This window comes from Psittacula echo (genome assembly GCF_963264785.1).
Source record: "Psittacula echo genome assembly, chromosome: 4".
Taxonomy (NCBI): Eukaryota; Metazoa; Chordata; class Aves; order Psittaciformes; family Psittacidae; genus Psittacula; species Psittacula echo.
The window spans coordinates 28,553,257-28,578,798 of NC_137738.1; the positions used below are offsets into that span (position 1 = coordinate 28,553,257).

The 25,542-nt window shown below is 39.0% G+C and overlaps 1 protein-coding gene across 1 annotated transcript in view; it reads left to right on the forward strand.

Annotated features, from left to right (window-relative positions):
- Positions 1–19,511, forward strand: part of NID1 (nidogen 1) — a gene marked incomplete at its 5' end in the record, with an annotated part of 42,939 nt that extends 23,428 nt beyond the window's left edge. Inside the window, 8 exons of the mRNA XM_080616745.1 lie at positions 5,886–6,110; positions 6,778–6,950; positions 8,909–9,035; positions 13,745–13,916; positions 14,438–14,595; positions 15,962–16,085; positions 17,236–17,348; positions 19,044–19,511. Of these exons, the coding sequence (XP_080472871.1) occupies positions 5,886–6,110; positions 6,778–6,950; positions 8,909–9,035; positions 13,745–13,916; positions 14,438–14,595; positions 15,962–16,085; positions 17,236–17,348; positions 19,044–19,165 (1,214 nt within the window). The 3' untranslated portion in view covers positions 19,166–19,511. The remainder of the gene's footprint in view (positions 1–5,885; positions 6,111–6,777; positions 6,951–8,908; positions 9,036–13,744; positions 13,917–14,437; positions 14,596–15,961; positions 16,086–17,235; positions 17,349–19,043) is intronic.
- Between the last annotated feature and the right edge of the window lie 6,031 nt (positions 19,512–25,542).

Consider the following 25,542-nt stretch of genomic DNA (forward strand, 5'->3'; position numbering starts at 1 on the left):
AACAAACTTAGCTACTGCTGCCTTCTTAGAGAGTTAATAGAACAATAGCTGCCCTTGGGATGTCATTTGTTGCTAAAGCTGTAGTACTTCTTAAATGGATATATCCAACAGTTAATCATTGCCAGGAGATAGAATCAAAATACACTTTCTGAAGCCTAGCAAAAAGCATCTTAGTTTACTTTAGCACCCAATTTGTAAAGTAAGTTGCTTCAGAGTGGAGATTCCAGATGAGGCTGTACTGCATTCAGCTGTAATTAGAGACCCCTTCTTCCCCTTTTTAGCCACTAAAGCTTTGATCTAATTAGCCTCAGTCAAGTAATTTAAGTCTTTTCTGGTTGTTAATGGCATGGAAAGTTATCATTCATCTAAATACGCAGCTCTTTTTGCTGTACCCTTTTCAACCCATGCATACAATTCCTTGCTTACTTGGTGTCTTTATTATTATATGAAACCTTCTATTGAATCATACCACTGCTGAATAGTAACTCTTAACACAAATAGATTAACAAGTAAAATGGATTTGAATCATGCACAAGAGAAGTCTGTAGGAGTGAGCCAGTAACTTAAGGAAAGAGTTAATGACGCTGGAACGTCCTGCTGCTCACAGCTATTAAGAAAGTCTGTACTTCATTATTTCCTCACGCTTCATTTTTCCATTTCAAAAAACCAGATGTCTGAGTGTTTCTACCCCTGCGGACCTCAGACACTGTTTAGTAAACAGAAACAAATCTAGATTCTTGGAACTAGGGATCTAACTGTTAAGTGTCATTTGCTGGTTCTCTGTGTACAATCCACTTCACATGAGAAATGCACTTACCAAGGCAATGTTGTAAGTGAAAAATTTCGAAGGAAAACCGAAGGGATGAAAGCAAGTCCGTTGATTTTGAGTTTTATACTCCTCTCTTTTTTTTTTTTTTTTTTTTTTTTGGTGGGGGTGGGGGGCAAAGTCTGAGAACAGCAATTAAACATGTCCAGTATAACTCATTGTGATATGTGAGGAATAAAGTAATCCACACAGGAAATTAAAAAGTACTCTCTGACTACATACTGATTCTGGACACTGTCTTTAGCTTGTGAATGAATGAAAACCTGTTTGAGTATCTATGTCAAATCTTTAAAAGTTTCTAGATGCCGCTGCAGAATTTGATTTAATTTGGTATAGGGTTTCAGACTAAAATCCCCTGCGAAATGGAAGATGTCCCATATATCTCTTTCTCATTCTGTTTCCTTAGCCTCCCTTGGTTTTGGAAAAGTCCATAAATCATTTTCTGCAGTGCTGCTGCAAGAGCTTTCCTTTAAGATTTTGAGTACTTCTACAGGGCTTTAGGTTGTTGGCTTTTTTACCTCATTCTGTTTATTTCTTTACTTACCTGAGAAGTGTGTACATGTTTGGTTTTCATCTGGCTCGCTTTGCATATCCATGCTATTTCCATTTCATTTTTTCCAAGTTCCATGATATATTTCCATGACTTTTAAATTCCAGTTTGCTACTAGTAGCTTCTGAAGCAAGTGGATGCACTGTTCTACATCTCTAATCTGACTTGTGTGTACTGTGGTGTTCATGGAACATAAATTCTTCATCAAGCCTTTAATCTCTGTTCCATGCTATAGTTTCTCTCTTAAGAGCTCTTTTCTGTACACTGGTTCAGTTTTTCATTGTCTTTTTGAACTGTGGGTACCAGAGAATCATCTCCCGAATCCCACATTGCTTTTCTATACCTGTGTGTTATTCGCTGTGTATATGCTGAATTCCTACTTATATCCCCTCACAATGCCTACAGCACTGAGCTGGGTGTTGACAGCTTATCTGCTTGCATTTATCTGCTGATAGCTCTCTTTAGTTGTGGTTTCCAAGAGGAGTCTATCCTTAGAGGATGGACTACACAGGTATTCTAAGAAGTGTAACTTTCCTTTTGGCTGTGTGATCTACTGGTTGATTTTCATAAGCTCAATTTACCTAGCGATGAGGTCCTGCTGTTGTGTTTGTGGCTTATTTGTCTTCCAGAAATGATGTAATCCTGATGAGGGTATCGAATTTCTTGATAAGGAAATTTAACACCAAGGCTAAGGTAATATGAAAACTTACTAGAAATATCACTATTTCATAACATCCATCCACTGTCTCAGATGATTTGTCAGTTTTTAATTGTGTATCAAATTAAGGTAGCCCACACCATGTTGCTTTGTCTTGAAAATGATACTGTCCTGTGGGCGTAAGTAGAGTGCCATAGGGAAACACAAGCTATTGGATCAGTGTGTTACCCTCATCAGCCAAGCATCAACTGCATTGAAAGAGAGTGAGAATGGATTTTTACTCAATTTTTTAACAACCTCTGATCAGTAATGTTGAAACATAGATACTGAAAAATATTGAAACTTGGTCCTGCTGTTCATAAAAGGCTGTTGCCACCACTACTTTACTGCATTACTGAAGATAATCCAGGTCTTGCTCTTACTGTTTGTTTCATCTCTGGCAGTATGAACTAACCGTAGTGTGCCATTTTATTCTTATTATTGACATGATCTTTTGGCTTGACTTTCCAATGTGGGCTTCAAGACTGGTAAGAACCTCTGAAAATCAGAGCTGGTAACCCATAGATAAGGAGTCTTGAAATAGGCATGACTTGGTTTCCATTTGTCACAATCAGGTAAAGTAGCAGATCTAACAGCAGTGTTACACCCTGTAGGTGTAATTTGGTCTTAGCTCTACTTGCTGTAGTTGATGGAAGTTTGGTTTTGTTGGTTTTTTTTTTTTCCATGTCAATCAAGGGATCAGAGAACTGTCCTCATGTTAATTGTTCTCTATCTTTGAAGTCTTGACTGAACAAAATATTATTGTATTTATATTAAAGGAAGAGCACCAAGAAACCTCATTTAGGCTACTATACTGAAGGAAAGTTACTAGCTAAAAAGGTTGTGTCTACAAAGCTGGCTTACAAAGTAGCCTTGCCCTTGTACTACCTAAATATGTGCCAGTTCTTGTTAGGTATTTTAACTTGTGCTGTTAGCTCATCAAGGCAGGGAATGTGCTTTATTTACTGTGTCAGTCTCATCTTTCCAACTCTGTCATAGCTAGCCTCATCTCAGATAGTTAAACAATGGAATTTAAAACTTACAGAATTGGACCATCTTCTCTTAAGCACATGGAGTAAAATGTATTAACTGTATAAGCAGACTATTTATCACAACCAGATGTCATTGGTATCTCAAATTATTGTGCCTTTATTGCTGCATAGGCTACAACACTGGACTGGGATTCAGCTTGCTTTTCTTTAGGTGTCTCTAAACAGTAAGCACAGTAATTCTGCTCATGATTCACAGAAAAAAAAATACAGGGTGGATTCCAAGTGCCTGGTTTGGACTGTTATAACTAGTTTAGGGAGTTGTTTTGATTTATAAATTTTAATATTGGCTAAATTCATGTTTGTTGAAAGGAGTTTAATGTTGAAAGACAGGTTAAAATGATGGAGTCAACACAGATAAATAAAGCCAGTACTACCGTGTTCCTTTCCAGAATATTTCTTTAACATGGATTACTTATCACACTTGATACTGTTAAAAAAGTTTTAGCAAATATAAGATGCTTTCAGGAGCACAGAAGCAGTAAAACACAGAAGTCATCCCTAAAAATGAGTGGCAATAATGTATTTGACATCTCTTTATGCAACTGAAAAATAAGTGTTGATGGGATTTTTTAGAAAGAACAAATCATATTTTCTGCCCTCTAGAAGCTGAGTACTAATTTTGAAAGTCATTTTGCTTGACTAGTCTCTTGAATCCAGTGGGGCTAATTGCACAAGCAGGCCATTTGTGAGCTTCATCTTGATCATTATAAGATCAGTGCTCTTCAAAAATTCCATCAGTATTCCTTTATAAAATCTGCAGATATAAATGTGAATATTGTCTTGAAATTGGAATGTACATTGGTATTTCAAGTTACCAAGAATACTAATATATTTTATGCATTATATCTGGGTCCTGTCTGGGTCTATGCACACTCCTTTGTGTAATTTTATTTGTTAATTCATTTTCGCAAAGTTGATTTAGTCTGTGGATTAAAAAAAATGTAAGCTGTTGAGTATTCTTTAACTCTAGGAGTAGAATGTATGGGAAGGAAAACCAACCAGCTTTTACATTTGTTTTTATATTCCACTGAGGTGGAGCTAATAGTGTCTGTCAAAGATGACATGAATACAGTCGAGATTTTGTTCTGCAATAAATAAACATAGGGTGGATCAGTTTACCAATATTCTATATTCCTCCTGCTTTCTCTTGTGAGAAATGCATATAATTAGATCTTAAAACAAACAAACAAACCAACCCCAAACCAAAACCTATCACAAAATTATCTGGTTGCTAGAATTGTTTTTTATCTGTATATGCATAGTGCATTGGATATATGAAAAGAAAATTTGAGACAGAGGCTTTCCTTCAGCCTCTGGCTTTGTAGGTTGATTCAATGCTCTCCACCACCCACATTAAAGCTGGTGCCAAATATTTCAGTTGTTTAGAGTGATCTGTTCTCCAGACATTTATATTTCACTAATTGTGTCCAGGTGCATGAAACTTGTCCAAAGCCTTTGCTTGCATAACTAGTTTAATACAAAATAGAAAGATAGGTTTTTATTATTTGTGTGCTTTACACAACAACAGCCTGTGGGAGTGGGGGTTATCTTTGCTCAGCTGGGCTGGGTCTAGTCTGAACCACACATAGCTAATGCTGTCCACCAGGCAATGTAAAAACAAGGAAGGAATAAATGGAAGTGTAATGTTAAAGCCTCTTCAGCAGGCAGTTTGTGGTAAGTATTTCTAACTGTCTGCAGAAATCATTGACAAGAAAAAGAAAACAATTAGACCTCTTTCCCTGTGCACAGAACTCTTCAAGGTCTCAAGTGTAAGGTAAAACTAAGCCAGATTTCTTTGTCAGAGAAGGAAAGATGTTATTTTTATTGTATTCTTTTAATTTCATTATGTTGTTTTGTATCTAGAAGGGTATATTGATCCAGATGACATTCCCTACCACATAACAGATAATACTATAAGATGTATCTTTTAGTCCAAACTGTTTTGTAAAATTGAAACCAAAGTAACTGAATCCCTGAATCTCTTGATAATCTGGGAAGTTAGTCTTTCCTCTGTAATCTCTACAACAATACATATGCATGTGGTGTAGCTGGTTTGCGTATGTTTCTCTGCATACTATTCCTTTTTTCTGCATAGCCTTAGTTATGCTTTTATGGGTAATCTGTCCTTGCAGTTACTTCTTAAGTCCAAAAGTATCAAATGAGTGCTCAAGCTTGATAACTGAGCTCCAAAAAATCTAATATAAATCAAAGCAATGAGGAGTTTCACTTCCTAGGTTCTATAGAGGACTCAGCATCTGTCTCATGTTGTGGTTTTCTGTTGTGGCTCTGAAGGGAAACTTGACTTTTAGCATTACAAAAAATCCTTTATCCACTGTATGGCCTGGCTGATTAGTTACATTTTGAGGCCCATGGATAATAGTCAAGCGAGTAGATATAGGGTTCACAAGCCGGACAGAATGTTCTTGCTAATGTGCCGCAGGGAGAAAGGCTGTTTTTTCCAGCTTCTGTTTATGACCCTTCAGTGTAGGAAGCTACAAGGGGGACTGTTTCTTCTGTTTTAAACTAGACAGCAAAAAATAAAGTGACGTAAGTTTAGGGCAGATGGGTCATATTTACACAGGGCAGACTTCCTGATGGTGCACTGACAGCATATGCCTTCAAGGTTTGTAACACTGCCATGCTCTTCCAGCAGTAAGAACACTTGCATCATAAGTGGCCAGTGTACATTAACTGTTTATGGAACATAGTTATAATGGAAATAGTCACTGGTATATTTTTTTTTTTTTTCCTTCCTTACAGAAGTGGAAAAGACCAAATGCCAACACGAGCGAGAAGTAGCTCTTGGAAGTGGAGGCGCGTTCTTCCCAAGGGAGACAGGAGTTCGTCACTTCATTCCCCAGTGTGATGGGCATGGGAATTACCTGCCTACCCAGTGCCATTCTAGCAGTGGATATTGTTGGTGTGTGGATAGGGATGGAAATGAGATTGATGGCACCAGAAGTGGCCCAGGAGTTCGACCACCATGTAAGTGGCTGAAGCACTTGCTCCCTGTAGGTGTCTTTCAACCCAGATGCACTGTCTCGCAAAGGTGGTGCTTAGTTATGCCCCTGAGAAATACAGCACTGGCTTGGAGCAATGCAGATCTTTGCTGTTCCAGTGACAATTATGGCTCATGCTGCAGCCATTCAGTAACTCCAGAATATGCTTTTCCTTCAGCCAGGGCATCTGAACCACTGTGGTGAGCCTTTGGATAAAAATTTGGTTTTTCTAACTTCTTTTCTGCCTTGAAACTGCGAGGGGTCCTGTAGTTTCTGCCCTCAGGGAGATGTGGCAAATCTGAATGCGTGGTAGCTGACTTGCCTCAGGAAATTAAGAATGTTCCTTCCTGCATCTTCCTCACTTCAGCTGTGAAATGCATCCTTCTGTGAAATAAGGTAGATCCTTCTAAACAGTTGAAGGAAAGAGCAATTACAGAGCTGAACATGAAAAGACCTATTATGTCAATTGGTCCTTCTCTGTCAGCCAAGGGGAAAAAAATCAGAACCTTTCTGCATCTAATTATGGCTATGAGTGTCTGTTTATAGGACTGTTTCCTTCTATGAAGTCTGTAATTGTGCCTCTGCAAATAACAAAGTTTGTTATGCTGTACAAGCTAATTTTATCTGTATCTGTTTCCTTCTCTATTAACAAGGTCTGAGCACAGCTGCTCCTCCTGTTGTTATTGGGCCCTCTGTTCGACCAGATACAGTACCTCTGCCACCAGGAACACACTTGCTTTTTGCCCAAAGTGGCAAAATTGAACATGTTCCACTAGAGGGGAACAATATGAAGAAAAACGGTGCAAAAGCACTCCTGCATATTCCAGTAAGTAACCTACTATACTAAATCTACATATTTTAAGAAGATGTGTGACAAAGATGAGTGTTTTATCTATATAACTTTATAATTTAAGTTCCAAGCACAATTTTTACCTTTGATTAAAATTTCAGTATCCCATCACTTTGCCACTGAAAATCCCTGACCTGAATAATCAAAAGCCTAAACCTGAGCTATAGAAAAAATGCTTTGCCTTTAAAGAATAGCTCATAAGACAAAAATCCAACATTTGTGATCTCGCATGCTTCCAACAGTTCATCACGTAAACTCTCATTTCCATTTGCTTTCTGACTCTGATATCAAAGTCTAGGAGACTTACAAGACCGGCATATGGAGAGGCCCTATTTTTCTTTCTCAGTCTTTCCAGCTTGCTTCCTAAGTCTTGATCTCTTCCTGGTTTTCAGTCAGTTCTCTGTACTTCTTGGCTACAGATATATACAGATTATTATTGTTTGGTTTTTGCTTTCTTCTCCATGTGCAGGCCCAGTGGGTGGCAAATCTTTTTCCCACACTTCTTACTACTGTCCTAAGGATCCTTTTCTTTGAGAATGAATCCCTTCTTTTGAGAACCTATTTTCCCATCACCTGTGACACAAGACAACTCTTTTTGCTTCCAGTTTCATCACATTAATTTGTTTTGCCCAAAGCCTGGGATTTCTGTTTTTGTTCCAGTGGTACTGTATTTCTAATAGATAGCAATACCAGGTAGTATGCTGGCTGCTTTTGACGTTGCTTGTGAATATTTAGTAGTCCAAATACTGATTAAATTACACAGATTTAGTTCAGTAAATAGTACCACAAACTGTGCTGTGATGTAAAGGTAAAATCAAGCTTTTGTCTCTTGTCTGAAGTGCTGTTGCAGTAATACAAAAATGAAGTAAAATAGTGTGCAAAATGGGTGGGTTAGGCACATCATAGAGACATGATTCTGAATCCTTATCAGATAGTCTCGTTATTTACTTGATCTAGCTCAAGTATCTTCAGGAAAGGGCTTCCAAGAGATAAGGTGCAACTAAATCTTCCTTAGAACTTTCAATTAAAATGAAACTTTCCGTCTCTAACAATGTTGTCTCTGTGTTGTCTCAGCATTGTGTATTTGCAAAGTGACAGTGTTTTGCAGCATAGAGGTGTTTAGATTTTGTAACCTACGGCATTAATGTACACTGAGTAAGAATATCTGGTTTAATGCTTTTTGACCGTCTTTCTAAGAAGTTACAAGTTACAAAAGCAGCAAAGGTGACAGACCTGAGAATCCATGTGAAATTATTGTTTTACCCTGAAAGTCACTTTCATTTGCCTGGAGGAAAGAGATTCAACTCTAAACTCACTCTGTCTTTTTCTGCCTGGAAAATTGCAGATATATGCATATTTATATGTTCCGTGTCCCTGAGCATGTTCTTTTCAGCAGAATGATTTATGGAGTGTTTAAGCTATTTTTTATTTTTATAACTAACTTTGCTAGAACTCTTTTGAGCCAAATGATGTGTAGCACTACTGAAATGTAGCCATAATGCATGGGTTGATGAACATCCAGAACACAAGTCAGATTTGATAAAAGTCCTTATTCGTTGTTGAAGAGAAAGAACGAGAGAAAAAAGTACATGAGGAATAACAGTAAAATAACAACATGAACTTTCTTTAAATTGATATGCAGGTGAAGTTGTAGAAGTCAGACCAGCTGTTCAGTAGTGATAGCTACAATGCTTCTTTGGAATGAAATAATTGTAAATGGTGTCTGCTAGTTAAAAGGGACTTGTAACAGAAAGTATAATGACTGTCACCCAATCTTTTTCTCTGCCTGTCCTCCCCATCTCCCACCTTTCCTCAAGGATTTGGTTGTTGTTTTTTTTTTTTTTCAGGCTTGAGACTTAGATCCATAAGCTAGTGCTGCCGGCAAATAATTGTTGTTTAGCATAAGCTGATGTAACTTGTTTGTTGACCAACAGGACAAAGTTGTTATTGGAGTTGCTTATGATTGCACAGACAAGATGGTTTATTGGACAGACATCAGTGGCCCTTCAATCAGCAGGGCTAGCCTGAATGGTGGGGAGCCAACAACAATCATCAAAACAGGTAACAGCACAAAACTCTTCCTCTTGCTACTCCCTAAGAATGGCATTAGACTTGAATTTAGTAATAGGTACTTCCCAGCTATTGCCTGAGATGTAGTATTACATGTTGGTGTTATTCGGATAAACAACAGCCAAAAAAAGCCTGGGTAACATAAACTGAAAAAAGATCTGCTCCCTGTGCAATAGCCCTTCACTGCCTTTTTACTGCTAAGATAGGCAAGAAGATGGGTCTCTTTAAATAAACTAGCTTTAAGGCTGGAAGTGGAGCAGCATGTCAGTGTGATGTTTCTGTCCTTATCTGCAGTTGCAGAATACTGTATCTGTCAAACCACTGAGTACCTTACGAACATCACTGGTAACGTTTTAATAAAAGTTTGAGAGTTTTGAAAGATGAATGGAGCTGCTCTGGTTTTAAAGCATATCTCAAGGCACTAATGTGTGCAGGGTTCAGAGCCTCATAGTCTGGGCCTTGGACAGTGTCTCAGCTCCTCACAGGAATAGTTAGAGGATATCTGTACCTAATTACAGTCTTAGTTATTGTTTATATTCTTGCTGCGTTTAGGAAAGAAATAACAAAACAAAACAAAAAACCCAAAACAAAACAAAAAAAAAAAACCCTAACAAAAAAAAAAACAAAACACACAAAAAAAAAAACCAACACCAAAACAAAAAAAAACCCCACCAACAAATAAACCAAAACCCAAACTCCTCCTCCTTTGGACGCTTTGTTACTTCTAGGGGGGAATTTTGAGGTAGGATTTTGAGGCCTTTACTTCTCTCTACATGTGGTGGGATCTTAAGGGCTGCCACTAAAGTGGGGCAGCACAGCTAGTACACTCAGGGCAAATCCCCAAGTCATGACATCCTGGATTTTTAAAGCAACCCAAGGCCTCACTTTCCCACATTGAGGAGTGGCTGTGTTATGTTGTGCTAAGCCTGGCAGCCTTTGTGTAGCCTACATCTTTTGTAGTCATGTCTTGTCAACCATGCTGGAAACGTTCCATGCCTCTGGCTATGAAGAATGGAACGCATAGGTAGGCTAAACTTGTACTACTGTAGATAGACATTACTCTTGCTTACATGCAATGGCTACAAGATGTAACTATGTGAAGAAGGAAGGTTATCATTAAAACCTAGGTCATGTTCTGGAGTAGACTCATCATTGTTCAGTGTACTTATGATCTGAAAAGCGGATGATGGATTGTCAGTTTGCTGTTGAATGGGTATTAAATGCAATCAAAACTCGGCTGAGTAGAGTTGCATTTATATGTTCTGTGGAATATCATCTGTGGGTGTAACTTTTTTTTTTTCATCTGGCAAGCTGAGATTTGGTTGTCAGTTTCTCTCCTGTTCTCTGCCTGTCAGCTGCCTGCTCTGCTGAAAAAGGACTGGTGAGCAGGGGCTGAAGAGAAGAACCCCTGCTCTCTGTTCCTGGTCTTGGGGTCAAACAGTTGTAAAGGTGGTTAGAAACTGTTTCAGCTGTGCCTTTCCATGCCTCCCAGTCAAGCTGTAAAATAAAAGTGAGTAAAGCCACCTTGTTCAGTTTTTGCCCTTGGAGTTGCTAAAGGATATGAGAATTGGGCTAGAGGGTATTGTGAAGCTAGTGCTTTTATGGTTTATGCCCTCTTCTTACACTCCTTCTCCTAAGGAAGTTGCCTGTGCTTTGATACTTTGTAGATCCTTTGTCACAAAAACTTAGGAAATTATTCTACAAAAAATGATCAATGAGTTTTAAAACTCTACAACAAACTTGCTTTAATTTTCTTTGGATGGGTTGAGTATCTCCGCCTGGAGTTTGTACTTCAAAATAGCCAGCTTGCTGGGACTGCATTCAGGCTCTTAGGGGCAGTGGGAAATGGGGGCAGCTTGGATCTTACCATTGTCCTGCAAATGGTTATGGCCATCCCTAACCATTCCAGCAATTACGGAGCTTCGTATTTCTGTCCAGCTTGAGATATTGAAAAATGTCTTTTTCATCCCAACATATTTAATCTGAAAGGGACTCTAACCTGTAGTGTAAGCCTGTGCCTGTACATTCACAAATTCTCAATTTCTGTGGGTAAAGGATTTCTGATTTCCACTCTTATTTTCTCAGATTCTGCACTTTAAAAAGGGAGGGATATTGTTATTGCTAAAAAATGGATGTGGATATGAATTTGTCTAATGAGTGTGAGCACACAGAAAATATTTTATACATTGCAAGATCTTTATAGAATATTTGTGAAGGCTTTCAACTAAATTTGATTGGTTAGGTAATTCAAGATGCTTCAGTGCCACATAGAAATGTCACAGGTTTTATCTGCTACAAATAACATTGTATGTGTACAGACATCTCATGATTTATGTTCTGTTGTTTGCACACAAAAGTGAATGCCATTCTTGAAGAGATGTTGAACTCTGTTGCACTTTACTTTCTGTATGTTAATGGGCTCTTCAGCCAAGAGTCAGAATAAAAAAAGGTTGAATATTCAGTATTTGAATGGATGTCTTCAATGCTGCCCAAAACTGAAACTTTAAAATTTCAGGAAATAAGAGAATGCCTCCCTCTTAGAAAACTCATGAGAATTACTTGTTTTGAACTCTGCCTTCTCCTCCTGTGAGCTGCAGCTGCTTTCTTCAGTTCTCATGTATTTTTGTGGAATGCACTATTTTTTTTATTTGTGAAAACTCCTGTGATCCAAGTTGTGTTACTTTGCAGAAACATGCTTTATTGTGGAGCCCCATCCAGTTCTCATCCATCGCTGCAGCTGTATAGCCTGTGGAGGCTTTCTGAGCTTTGCAGCTGTGGAGGCAGGTTGGGAAGGAGAGCTTTCCTCTTTGTAGTAGTAGCTGAAGTCTTATCAGCCATACAAGCATGTCCTCAGGGACACAGGCTGTGACTATCAGGCCTGATGACAGTGTGTGTATATATATATATATTTATGCCTCAGGAAAGACTGGTGATACATGAAGCCTGTGTATTCATTTATCCCTCTGTGGGGGATAGTTTTTTCTGGCTCGTTGTCAACAGGACAGCAAAGATATTTACATTAGACTTCTTTAAATCTCCTGGCGTATAGCTGACACAAGAAAAATGAAGCAAGGAAACCAGTCAGGGAACAGGGGCTCCTAAAAATCAGTGGCAGAAGATCTTTTGCCTGACACTTTCTTCTGTTCCTAAAAGAAACTGAGGGCTCCACTGCCACCAGTCGGTGACCTCGGAGACCGGGGGTTATCACCAACGGCACCTTAAAAAAGGAGGCCACTGCCATGAGCAAGAAAATGTAGGAACATTTGAGGGTCTGAAATATATGGTGAGGGTGGTTTCTTGCAATGACAGGTTTAGCTCCACAGAGGCAGTTGGAAAAGTACAAGTAATAGTGTGAAGTCCGCGTAACTAAGTTAAATGATGCAAAGTGCCCTCTGGAGGACTAGAGATAAAACTGATTCACTTTCTTGGGCACCTACTCTGTATGAGTTGTGAGTCAGAAGCAGTGAGGTACATCTTATTTGTTCTTTTCTGCCTCTTCAGCAATGAATATACATCCAAAATGTCATGTGTCCAGGTTAAGTGTGGTAAGTGTAACCTACCTGTGTGAGAGAACAGAGGTTCTCTCTGTTGATTTTGAAGCCATTGCACAACTATTATTCATAGCGAAGTCACAGTAGCAAGTTTTAGCCAGCTCTGCCCAGTGTTCTGGACCATATGCCTTTTCTCCACAAAGGTTGTTTGTGTCACATACTGTTTGTTTAATGGCCATCAGTAAACAAACTTGAAAATCAATAGCATGCTATGAGATCACATTGTGTCATTCTTGGATAGTTACATGATGTGTGGATCTGCATTGAAAGGTGGCTCTTTTCAACAACAGGCTGGTATGAAATGTCACTTCACCTTCTTTTGGGAGTGATCATGTACAATGCTCTTTCTTTTGGAACAGAAATCAGACTGAATTTGCTTTGTACCTTTCTTTGACTTCACTATAACCCACACAACCTGCCTGCTCTTTTTCAGTGGATGTATGAATCTTGTTTTTCTTAATGGCTGAATTAATCCTTAGAGCTACATATTTACTCTGCATCCTTCATCTGTGCTAGAACTTACTGCTTTAACATTATTAATGTCATTATCTGCTATTTCCTGTTGTTTTTGGAACAACTAACTGCCCAAGAAAAACTGTGCACATACAGTACTAAAATATGTTCCAAAAAGAATTGCTCTGCAAAAACAAAGAACTGGAGCTAAATACTAACATCATTATCTCTATTGCTTTGGAGCTTGATTATCTTGAAGTATTGCATTGGCTATATTTAGCATAAATCAGGTTTTCAGAGACCACATATGACAGTACCAAAGAAGAGGAAATATGAAGGATTATAAAATCCATTACAGATCTTGGCCTGTTAAGGAGAATAGAAAAAGATTCTGACAATCTCTATTGTTTATTTCTCTACTATCAACTTTTTCCTGTGCCCACTCCCCAAGGAAAGCTCACTTGCATGATGAGTTGCTTCCTCATAGAATCTGTTATACTATGTATTTGTGAAAATTTTGTGCATTTAAACTTCAGAAGGCAAATTGCATATTTGTCCTTCAACTGACATGAAGTAGCTTTTGTTGTACCACAGCTAGAAAGCAGAAGAAATCTATCTCTAGTTAACAGTTACGCTTATGAGACTGACATTGTGTATTAGGAATAAATAGGCATGTTTTAATCTGGTTTTCTGCAGACTTGGGAAGCCCTGAAGGGATAGCTGTAGATCACCTGGGTCGCAACATCTTCTGGACTGACTCTCAACTGGATAGAATAGAAGTGGCCAGGCTGGACGGGCGCCAGCGTCGCATCCTTTTTGACACTGGCCTGGTGAACCCCAGAGCAATTGTTGTGGATCCTATGAGAGGGTATGGATATGTTGTCAAGAGACATGGGCAAAGTTTGATTTTTATTTATTTGTTTAACAATGGCATATGTTTTTAGGCTGTCTGTAGACAATAATAGCACTAGCTTTTCCTAAAGCAACTAACAAACAGAAATGGTATGTGTGTCCTCTGAGTGGTACACTGGAAGTAAAACCTGTAAAATAATACCTGCTAGGTAATACTGTGATATTTTGTTGACAGGTTTGTCAAATACTTATTTGTACCTCACTTTATATGTTGTTTGCAGGATGACAAGTGTTGCCCTTACCTGAAAGAATATTTTTTTTCTTTTTCAAGATTACTGGTCTAAAATACTAGATTTAAATATTAATATTTTCATTTCCATCGTGACAACCCTTCTTTCTGTACAATGTCATCCTTATTTATTTAAATGATTTAAGGTGTGCACATGTTACTTTTATGTCCTTAGCATTTTTCTTAATTACAACAATATTCTGAGATCAGTCACTGTCTTAATTCTCACCATTTTTTTTCCTCTTAAGAAACTTGTACTGGACTGACTGGAACAGAGAAGCTCCTAAAATTGAAACCTCATACATGGATGGCACAAACAGAAGAATTCTTGTTAAAGATGATCTTGGGTTACCAAATGGGCTTACATTTGATCCTTATTCCTCAATGCTGTGCTGGGTTGATGCAGGTGAAGAGCTACTAAAGTCTTTCTTCATAATAGTAATAGAATAAGTATATCCAATCCTGAATTATCCACAGCAAATTAATAGCTCTTTGGGCTGCATCTCAGACTTCATGCCTTTCTTTTTGTCTTTAATATTCTCTCGATTTATTCATTGTTACTACCGCTGTAGTATTTACATCAGACTGTGTGAAAGCTGAAAGATTTCAATTCTGAACAAAAAACTTTCTCGGAATGCAAAAGGTTTGTGTATGTGTGTCTTGTGTGTGAATATGTCTTTAGGTAGTGCTTAGACCTTTGTAAAAAAAGTTATGACCTTAAGAGCAGGAAAACACAGTGATTCATTTAATCCGGCCCTACAGAACGTCATAGTGGCGCTGTTGCAAGACCTGTAACCTCAGGCAAAAGTCAGCTTATAATTGACTGAATCAAGTATTGAAAAAGCAGGTCACACAAGATTTAAAGATCAAGAGAGAAAGGTTCTGCCACCAACCCATTATTAGTTGTGTGCCAGTGTCCTGCCAGTCAAAAACAACAACAAAGTGCTTTTAATTCTCATTTAAACTTTTTTTCTATCTTGCTGTCTTTCACTCTGTAGACTCTGCCAGAGATCTCTTCCTGTGAAGGTGCTTTTACACTTCAAGTCACCTTTCAAGTTTTTGATAAACTAAAAAGATCGAGCTCTCTTTTTCACTGTAAGACACTTTCTCCTACCTTTGAATGTATCTCCTGGTGCTATTTTCTCTTCTTTTTTTCTCTTCCTCACATTTTCTTTTTTCTCTTATGCCTTTTCCCCTAGTTTGAAACTACTTAAGAGAAACCTACAGGTGTTTACATTCACTAGCAGTGTTCTCAGTGTGTGTAGTAGCCTTGCAGGTAGACCTTTTTACACCCTACTTGTGTCTACAAGTTAGATGTTCTTTCTGCAGTCTTGCCTTCGTGGCCTAAACCAGCAAGTGTTTTGGGAACGCTTTCACCAAACTAACTTAGCAAAAATGCCTTCCAGAGGAGGTAGAACTGGTTAGCGGCTGAAGTATCCCTCCTGAATAGAGCCAGCTTCCACTTCAGCCTGAGGATACTGGTATCTGTAGCAGGAATCTCGGCTTGTGAACAATGGCCATGGTTTCACTGGACATCAGGGTTCCTGTAAGTCAAATGGTGTGCTGATTAGCATTAGCACCAAAGTGCTTTACCATCCAGTCTTTGGCACATGCAGAGATGTGGCGTGGGGGAGTGCTTTGACTAAGCAGCATACTGAAAGACTTCCAGGAGACTTTACTCAGTTCATGCTTGCATGCTTACGCATATCCTTAGTCCCTCATGAGAGCTCTCTTGCTTCGGTTCAAAGGCTTAATTGTTTCACTATACCCAGGTACCAAGAGGCTGGAATGCATGAACCCTAATCAGCTTGGTCGACGAAAGATTGTTGAAGGAATTCAGTATCCTTTTAGTGTTACAAGCTATGGGAAGAATTTATACTACACAGACTGGAGAAGGTATGTTATCTGCTAAAGAAATTATGGATTGCTTTAATCTGTTCTTCTGTCTGGTAGAAACTGAAGTAGATACTGCATTTCTTGTGTCTGACTTCTCACCCATTCCCGGTTTGTTGCTTTCCTAGTGAAAGACAATTCAGGGTGGGGTGGATCTGTAAAGCTGACCCATTGATATTGCCAGTTAACTGAGGTTTTCCTTTTCAGCATAGTGATTTGTCCCCTAAGAAAATATTTTTAACAGTGAACGTTTTTGGGAAAGGAGTGGGAGCTAACATGTTTCCCTTATGGCTGTGCTTGCTGTGTTGTAGAAGGCAGAAATGTGTCAGTCATGGCTTTCTATGCCCTATATTATCTGAATGTTCAACCAGATTAAAAAAAAAAAAATTTTTTTGCTGTCTTGCTGACATTTTATTTGTGGCACATTATGTAAACCACTGACATAAGATCACAATTTTAGAGTTTACTACATCTTACAGAAAAAATATATTTTTTATATATTTTGACGTAATTTATATATATATTGATATAAATGGTTATGTAGGCTCTATCTGCAGACTCTTACACAAATGACTTCATCAATTGCACCAGGAAGAGCTATTAATATGTGTAAGGATTTCCAAGCTAGAACCTCAAACTGGGAAATGCTATTCTAAAATAGGCTTGTGAAATGGGAAACTGTTACAGGTCTGTCAGTAGGCTGCCCCTTTATTTTCAGGAAGAAACGATTGTTTATGACTAGCTGTATTCCTTCCAGATAGCAAGCACCACCTGAAATACCACATTGCAGCTATTATACATAATGATCATGGACAATGTCTGCTCTACCACAGAAAACATCAGAGAGGCAGAATACAGAGAATGTGTTGAATGTGTTTCTGTACAGCGACATTGTCCAGTGTTGGAATTACCTTCAAACCTAGTAAGATGGCTCCATCTAAAATTTCTTAGCTGCCTAGAATGAAGGTTATGACTTATTTGAGTTGTCCAGGAAAGATGATATCCTGGAGGATTTTGCCTCTGGCATCACTTTCTAATTGTAAAAAAAGAAGCAACTTCAAAAGCCTTCCTTTCTTTTTGTTTATTTTGTGTTGTTCTCCCCTGTACTTCCACTTTCACCTCACTTCCGTATGTTCTGTTCTGCATATGGCAGGGATGCTGTTGTAGCAGTGGATCGCATGATTTCAACAGAAAATGATAACTTCCAGCCTCACAAGCGCTCTCGTCTCTATGGAATCACTACTGCCTTTGCTCAGTGCCCAGGAGGTAATCCAAATGATTTTCAAGTTTTTACAGCTGTGCAGCACCTTGGCAGATAAATGAATGTAGTAGCAGCTCCCATTGACTAGCTGCCAACTGATCTAGGTAGCTAGTGAAGAGCTGGTCAGTGCTTAGATTTCTGTTTACTCAGAAATTAAAAGCCACTTAATATTTTTTTTTCTATTTTTGTTTCCCTGTAAAAGCAGTAGTTGTGGTTTCCTTATGAAACTAGAATACAGAAGAGAAGAAAGGACCTGGTCTGTCCTTTTTGAAAGAGCAAGTGTATGATCAATAGAAGGATCTGACATGGCAAAAGCTGCTATCTTGTCATTGTCTAAATTGAATGCTGTTTTCATGGTTAGGGCCTTATTTACTTATTTATTATTATGCCCCATCCTGGCAGTGTTCAAGGCCAGGGTGGACAGAGCTTTGAGCAACCAGATCTGGTGGAAGGTGTCCCTGTCTGTGCTAGGGGGGTTGGAATTAGGTGATCTTTAAGGTCCTTTCCAACCCATTGGAAGGGTTTCTGTGATTCTATGATTTTTTAACTTTAAACTACAGAAATATCATTGTCTTCCAGATGGCCCTAATGAGATCCAGTGTTTTTAAAAAGGGAATGTTGACAACACAGCAGGTGGTAGAGTGGCTGCTCTGGTCTTTCTGCTCTGTTGAATGTTAATTTTTTCATATACTTTATTGAAAAGCCCCTTGTGAAACATGGAAGAGAGGAAGTTGATACCCTTGGAATAACAATTTGTCCTTGGGAAGCAATATCAGTTATGTTGTTCTTAGGAAATCACAGAAGAGTTCACTTTTTTTTATTATTACAACATGGCTGGAAATACAGGAGTTGTGGTGTTTCTACTTTAGGACTAAAAATAACTAAGATAATTTCTCTTCAAATGATTCAATATATATAGTAAAAAACTTACTTGAAAGCTTTGTTCACCGCTTAAAAGCACATATAAATGTCACAATTAAGAAATCAGTTACATTGGTTTTACTAGTTAGTTCACTGTTCCATTTTGGTAGGCAGTGTAAGACAAAACAACATTGTGTGCTCTGACTAAATGCTTATGTTTATAATATTCAAAACTTTGGTATCATTTCTTTCTCATCATATATCCATTTCAAATGTTTTTCTGGAACAGACCCTTTACACCTCAGGTCCGTTACTTCCAGCACTGGCTTCTCTTTCATTTTACCCTTCAACATCAATGTGCTTCCGCCCACCCACTTAATTTTTTTTGGTTTTGTGGGTCACCCCTCCATGTTTTTGTAGTTGGTGGTATCCAGGGATGATGTCATGTAGTAGTTTGGATTTTCTCCCCATGTGTTCACTTGTATTTCCTCACTCACTGTGTCTTCATTCTAAAGTCTGTGATCACTTGGCCAATTTATGAAAGGCATTTCAGGAACAGCCCGTTTTTTTCATGTTGCTTCTCCTGCTCTGTCCTTATATTATCATCTTTCTTTGGGGTGAATATCAGAAGCTGACACAGGGGTATGATGACTCTCCTCTCCCTAAAGCATATTTTCATTTCACTCTCAGTCTTGTTATGGCTTGTTTTCCTAGTGTAGTTGTATAATCTGCACTTCTTTTGTATTATGTGTATAGGTTTTATTGAGGTTTTGCTGTTTTGGTGGGTTGTTTTGTTGTTTTTTTTTTCTTTAGCATTTTATATCTCTGTTCTTTTCCAGGACATAACTACTGTACAGTGAATAATGGCGGCTGTACTCACCTCTGCTTGGCTACCCCAGGAGGACGTTCTTGCCGCTGCCCTGACAACACAGTGGGAGTGGATTGTATAGAAAGAAACTGAGCATTCAAATATATTAGAGTAGCAGACGCCTTCTGGAAATGTGCTGTAAACAATTCACTCCTATCAACACAATCAGGCCCTAAGATCATTGCTCCCTGCTGCTGAGAGCAAGCCACGATGCACATATGCAAGCACACACACAGGCGATAACTGTTTTGTAGCAGTTGAGCAAGACAGAGCTGCCCAGGTTGGGTCCAACTGTATCTTGTTCCTTGTAATATTATCTACTTGTTTTTAAAGGTAAATGTGGAGACAGTAGCTCATGTGATCCTTTCACACAGTAAGTGATTCTTTATAGGTGACTGCTTAGTGGATGTATTTGAAGTCTTTTTTAGATTTTAAGAGATTTATTTTTCTTCTGAGGCAAATTCCTGAGCAGTTTCCTAAAATCCACTAAACAAACTTCAGATATAGATCTGTTGCTGAGAGTTCATCAGATAAGGGATGTTGATTCATTTGGAGGCATTTAGTTTTAACGACACACAGTCACGTTCGTTTCCTGAGAGCTTTTAAAATAACATTTTTGTGCTTGATTCTATTAGCCTGAAAGTGGTCTTTAAATTCTAGCCTAGAAGTCTTTCTCCTTTAGCAAACTGTGCTATGCCTTTTTGTAGACCATGAGAAACCATGGCAGTTAAAAATGTGATTTCCAGAAAGGTCACCTGTGTCTTGGTGCTTAAAAGAAAAAAGACAGTAATCCCCTAGTTGTGTGCCAGTGTTTTGTAACAGCAAGAAGTGTGCTGAAAATCAAAGTAAAGTTGATGTAATCATCACCAGTGAGTAGTTTGGAGCAGGTAGGGAAAATTAAAATGCATATTCTTATGTCAAATTAGCAGTATAAATCTAGGAGTGAAGTTCGGCTTCCACACTGTGTGTTGGGAAGGAAGCTTACCCACAAGCCAGCCTGCAGCAGCAGAACAGAATGGGGCTTGTGAAGCTTCTGCCAGAGCACATTTCACAATGTCATGATCAGAGTAGTAAGCTAACATCCCCATTTCCTCACTCCCTTTTCAGACATGACAGTAACAGTTTTAAACAGAGCCAAGCAAGTCTTAACTGTGTGACAACTTCCTCTTTAATTGTATATTTATCATAAAATAACAAAGCATATAAACCTTTTAAAGATTTTTAATAACTTTTATAACTTTTAATTCATTTTATTCATACACTTAATCAGGTATGTTTTACTGTAAATACCAAAAATGTGTTGAAATGAAGGTGCTTAATAACTCTTTCTCCAGAATTATTCACGTATCTGGTGAAATATTAAAGTTTACACTCTGTACAGGTATCTACAGTACAGTCAATAAAAATGTTTGGTTTTTATTTTCTGAAAAAAAGAAAGTTATGCCTGCAGAAGGAAGTGATATGTGGTGTCTCAAATCTCTTTTCCTGTTGAGTTTTGGGTTTTAGCTAACTCTTATCTAGTGATGATATTTCTCTTGTAAGATGGAACACTATAGGGGAAAAACTGCTGTTGGGGTTTTTGTATGTTGAAACCCACAGGATGCTTTTATTTGAAACAAGTATGTTAGAGTGCTTAAACAGACAGCTCCCTCTGTTCTGACACAGGACACTGATTGTTAATGGTTGTTGAACTTTCAAGTAAGCATAATTCAGTTATATCATACTTCAGACTTACATGTTAGTGGAAATATAAGGCAAGGACTAGGTTAAGTTTGTGTACTGGTTGCAAGCTCACTGAAGTGTGGTCTGCTGGAGGTGGTGATGCTGAGATTTAAGCTTAACTTTTATGGCTACAGCCTGACAGTGCCCCAGGGAGGGTAGCAAAAGGCTCTGTAATACTGTGTAGACAGACAGCTGGAGCATGCCTGTCAAGTGAGCTGTTGGAAAGACGGACAGTGAGTCAGCAAGGAGAGCTATTGAGATCTAAATGGTGATGTGTGGAATTACAGGAGGAGATTGGTGTTGATCCATAGTGGGGACTACACATGATATTGGAGGAAGTTGGGTCTTTAGTATATTATTCACTCTGTGCTTTCATTCATTTTTTTTATTTTGATCCTTCAAAATTGATAATTGCCTGCTTTGTATATGGGCCAAAACAATATTTCTCTTTGTGCATTATGGCAATTGCTAATTTACTAAACCCCAGTCAGCTAATTCTGTGCTTATCAATGAACAATGACAGATGTCAAAGAAAATACACCTCATCAGAACTTCTAGCATTAATATGTGGGCTCCTATGTAGTCTATAGGACAAGGAGAGAAATTATATTACTATGGGCTCAGTTTTTAAACCGAGTGACTCTTAATTCTGGTATCACATCTGGCAGTAGGTAACACCTAGATTAGGGGAAACTTCAGCAGATCTGTGTTAGCAGCGTAGCTGTGGCAGTTTACACAACTTTGAACTAACATTCAGCTTTCTGGTCCTTCAAAATAAGGAACTTTTTTAAAGGCTTCAATAGGTTTTGTTTCTCAGCAAATGCCTGTTGATCACTTTAGCTGTTGTAGCTCTATGTCAGAGTGCAGCAAGGGCTAAGCTGTTCCTTCAGGGAAAGGAGACCAGCAGAAGCAGTGGCTTCACCTGCAAGGAACCAATCCCACTGTACCCCAAGTGAGGCAGACAATGCCATGAGGGTAGTTGGTTCAGCCCAGGGGCCAGAACATCAAGCAGTTCTGTAGTGACAGGATAGTAGGTCCAAAGTCAAGTTGGGAAATTGAGTCAGGATCACAATCAGGTCTGGACAGAGTGACCAGAATCAGTGATTTCCAGACAAGTCCATAGTGGTGAGGCAGGCCTGCAGTCAAAGCTGGGAAGATGGACTGGCTCTGGATCAAAATGGGGTGCATGGCCATAGCACAGCTCAGGCAAGAGCCAGGGTGAGAGCTTCAGCTTTATAGCAGCCTTTAAGCAAAAGAGTGTTGCCCTTATTGAGGCCTCCCAACAGACTGTTCGAGGGTGAGCCTCTGCTGAAGTTCCTTCAAGTTTTCTTCATACCTTCTATCAACCTGCTGGCCTTGTACAGTCGGCTAAGCTGCTAGTGATTGGAGTGTGCTCCAGGTCTTGACACTCTGGAGTTCTTTATTCCTATATAAATTTGCTTTCTTATTGAATCTTGCTCAATCTTTGTTCTCCAAAACGATCTGTGGTGTCGAGTTCCTTATTTTTATCACAGCTTGGGCAAGAATCTCATCCTTTGGTGAGATTTGATGTTAGCCATTCCAAGATATCTGTCCTACACCTATTGTATTTTTTCAGTTAAATGTTCACAAGTGTTTTGAATGCTGCAAATGTGAATTTTCTGGTTCCTTCTTTCATCCCTGAAGAGTTAATGTTATCTTTTTATAATACAGAGTTTTCTCATGCTGACATGTCTAATTCATCTACCCTCTTGTTTTCCTGACTTGCTTATTACTGTCCGACTATTGTAGTTTTGTTTGGGAGCAAGTACATTTCAGTTGTAATTTTACACTGCATTTTGGGCTAAAAGGGTAATGGAAAAGGGGTTGTGTTTTATTTCATTATTAACATTATTTTTTTTAGTATTATAATAGGCTGGGACTGGTAATCATATCAGCCTCTGGTTGAAGAAAAGATCCGGTGTGACTACAGTTCACTTGTTTTGCTACAAAAAATAGTAGATTTCCAGGTTTTCCAGGAAAGGAGAACAGTTGCTTCAATGGTTAAACAAAAGACAAAATACATCTTAGATTTATTCCAGAGGTAAGATAAGTGTTTTCTTAAATGCTTCCATTCAGATCTTCCAGCACACATAGAAATATTTGATGGTAAGACCATTAGTGATGTTTAACAATGATGTAATAAGTTGCAAAACAGTGAAATTAAAGTAGCGCTGGCTTCCTGGTGACTTAATGGGGTGGTTCAGCTACCTTTCCATCCAAAAGGTGTTTGAATACCCCTACTTTACTCACTTTTTAACCTGTAAAGAATTCTCTCCTCATGGTGGAAATTCAGTGTGGCTTTCTGAAACACAGCATCCTGTCCAGTGTTGTTTCAAGTTGGCAAACTGCTTACTCTGCAGTTCTTCAATTGCACAGTTTTGTCACAACATATTAGATTTTTAACTTGCAGGCATATAATCAAGAATGACAGATGAATACTAGAGGATAATGGCCTTTCAATGGTAGTGTCACAATGCATCAGTTGAACCTATGGTTAAATGCAAACCTTTCTGTGTAGTATTTCATAGTGTATTGCTTGGACATCTTGCTGGGGATTAATAAAAAAAAAAGACAGGATGTGAAACACGCATGGCTATACAGAATACAGTTGTGAGAAGCCCTCTGCTTGGCCAGTCTGCAAGAACTAAATATTACCTCCAGAAAGTCCGGTTCCTGTCTGAGTCCCTAGCTGGGGATCTGGCAGCAGCCTGGTCATAATGTGGTCGAATGACCTCCTTTGCTTAAATTCTACCCCACTTGAAATCTGTCCTATATCTTAGGATAAGTTTAGGACAGCATGTCAACACTGTAGGTGACAGGTTAGTATATTGTATCCTACAGATGTGCATATTGTTTACTCCGGAGCTTTGCTTCACTAACAAAAGGCTCAGCTTCCAGTTGAATGTGGCAAAGCAGATGGGACTGCAGTAACTTAATGTCCTTCTTTTTCCAGAAGGATTCTGGAGTTGGTGAATGCGGACAGATTGCCATTCCCGCAAGTAATCAGGATAATGTATTTGAGCCTTTAGCTTCTTTGTCTTAAGTATTCACCAGAGTCCATTCAGTTTGTGGTGGTGTTGCTCGCTCTGGGCAGGAAGTGTTTCCTACCCAGTGGGGTGTCTGGAACACACAGGAAGCACATAAAGGAGCTGCTTAGTGCAGGGCCTCCAACTTGAGGAAAATGGGGTGGTATACAGATGCTTGTGGGGCATGCCAAGTGGCAGCTGTGGATCTGACCCAGTAACTTTCACAGGAGCATTGGGGATGACAATGGAAATCTTTCCAGGAGCTGTGCAGTATTATGGAGAAAGGGGAAATATGGTGGAAGGCAACTGAAGGGCAAGATTTTATGGCAGTGGTTGCAGATATGTGTGATGTTTGGGAGGTGAGGGAAGCAATTAGCATGATGGTGGTGATACTGGGCTTTTGTGGCCTTCAGTTAGTTCAGTAGTATGACACAGGGAAGGGGTGAAGGAGACCAAGATGCAGAGTTGTTAAGCTACAGTGGGTTTTGGAAACCTTTCCAATCTCTTCCCAGTACTACCATAGTATTGCACTGACTACAGCCATGTCTTCAGGCACTGTGGGATAAACTGTGCGATCCCAGATCCAATTCGGTTTAAGGACAAAACTCAAGAGCACAAGTTCTTTCTACCTCTCTTCTCTACTTTATGCAGATGAGAAACCCAAGCAGATAAGCCAGAAGAGAGTAAAAATGCAGTCCATCCAGCTTCCTACCAGAGGGAGGGCATGCTGCCAAGCATGGCTTCCCTCATTTCTGACATTGCCCCAGAATACTCTGGTGAGCCACTGCCGGCACTTCATGGTGCAGCTGCTCTACCACGTTGGTACTCCCCGAATGATTTCTAATCCCCGCTTGCACCACCCCTTCCAGGACTAGATCCTCTAGCTATGACTTGCTGTGCACATTAATGGTACACAAAGCGTGTCACAGGGCTCTTTAATAATAAACAAGGACAAAAAACTAGTCTTCTAACAAGCTGCTAAACCTATTCAGCAGCTTGAATCCAAAGGTCACTGTTGACACACTTGTAAGCATGAGATTTTTTTTCTCCTTGCATTGTATTACAGGCTGTCTTACTGGTTATTAACTTTTGAGCAGAAGTATCTCATGTGTTTGTAAGTGATTGCACTGTAATTAATAATTTATCTTAGAAGCCTGTTGTCCTTTCAGACATACACATATGGGAAATGGCAAACCACACAGCTAATTGCATTCTCTTACAGGCAGATCTCTTCTAGAGATCTCTTCTAGGATCTCTTCTAGGATCCTGGCTCCCAAATGACAGTGCAACCCTGACACTGATTTCTTCACAACAGTAATAACTGGTGATAAAAAAAGTGATAACTGGCTTTTGTGCTTATGTGCTTTGTAACTCAAATGTACTCATACTGATGTGCCACACTGACATTTTTTGCTGACCTTCACCTGTACAACATAGAATTTTGCTTTATATTTGTTTCAGCCTAAATCCTGACATGTCTGCTAGATCCTGTGCTTTCACACTCAACTAGTAAGGCAGAGTCTGATGTGGCTTCTGTATCAGTTAAATAAAATGTATTTGATCCTGACCCTAAAGAAATAGGCATGATGTATCTTCTCCAGATAGATGTCTCCATGCTCTGTCATGGCAGGAGTAACTTCCAGCAGTGTCAGATGGCTGTGGTCTTTATGTGCTTTACCCTACCTGTCTGTGACTTGTACT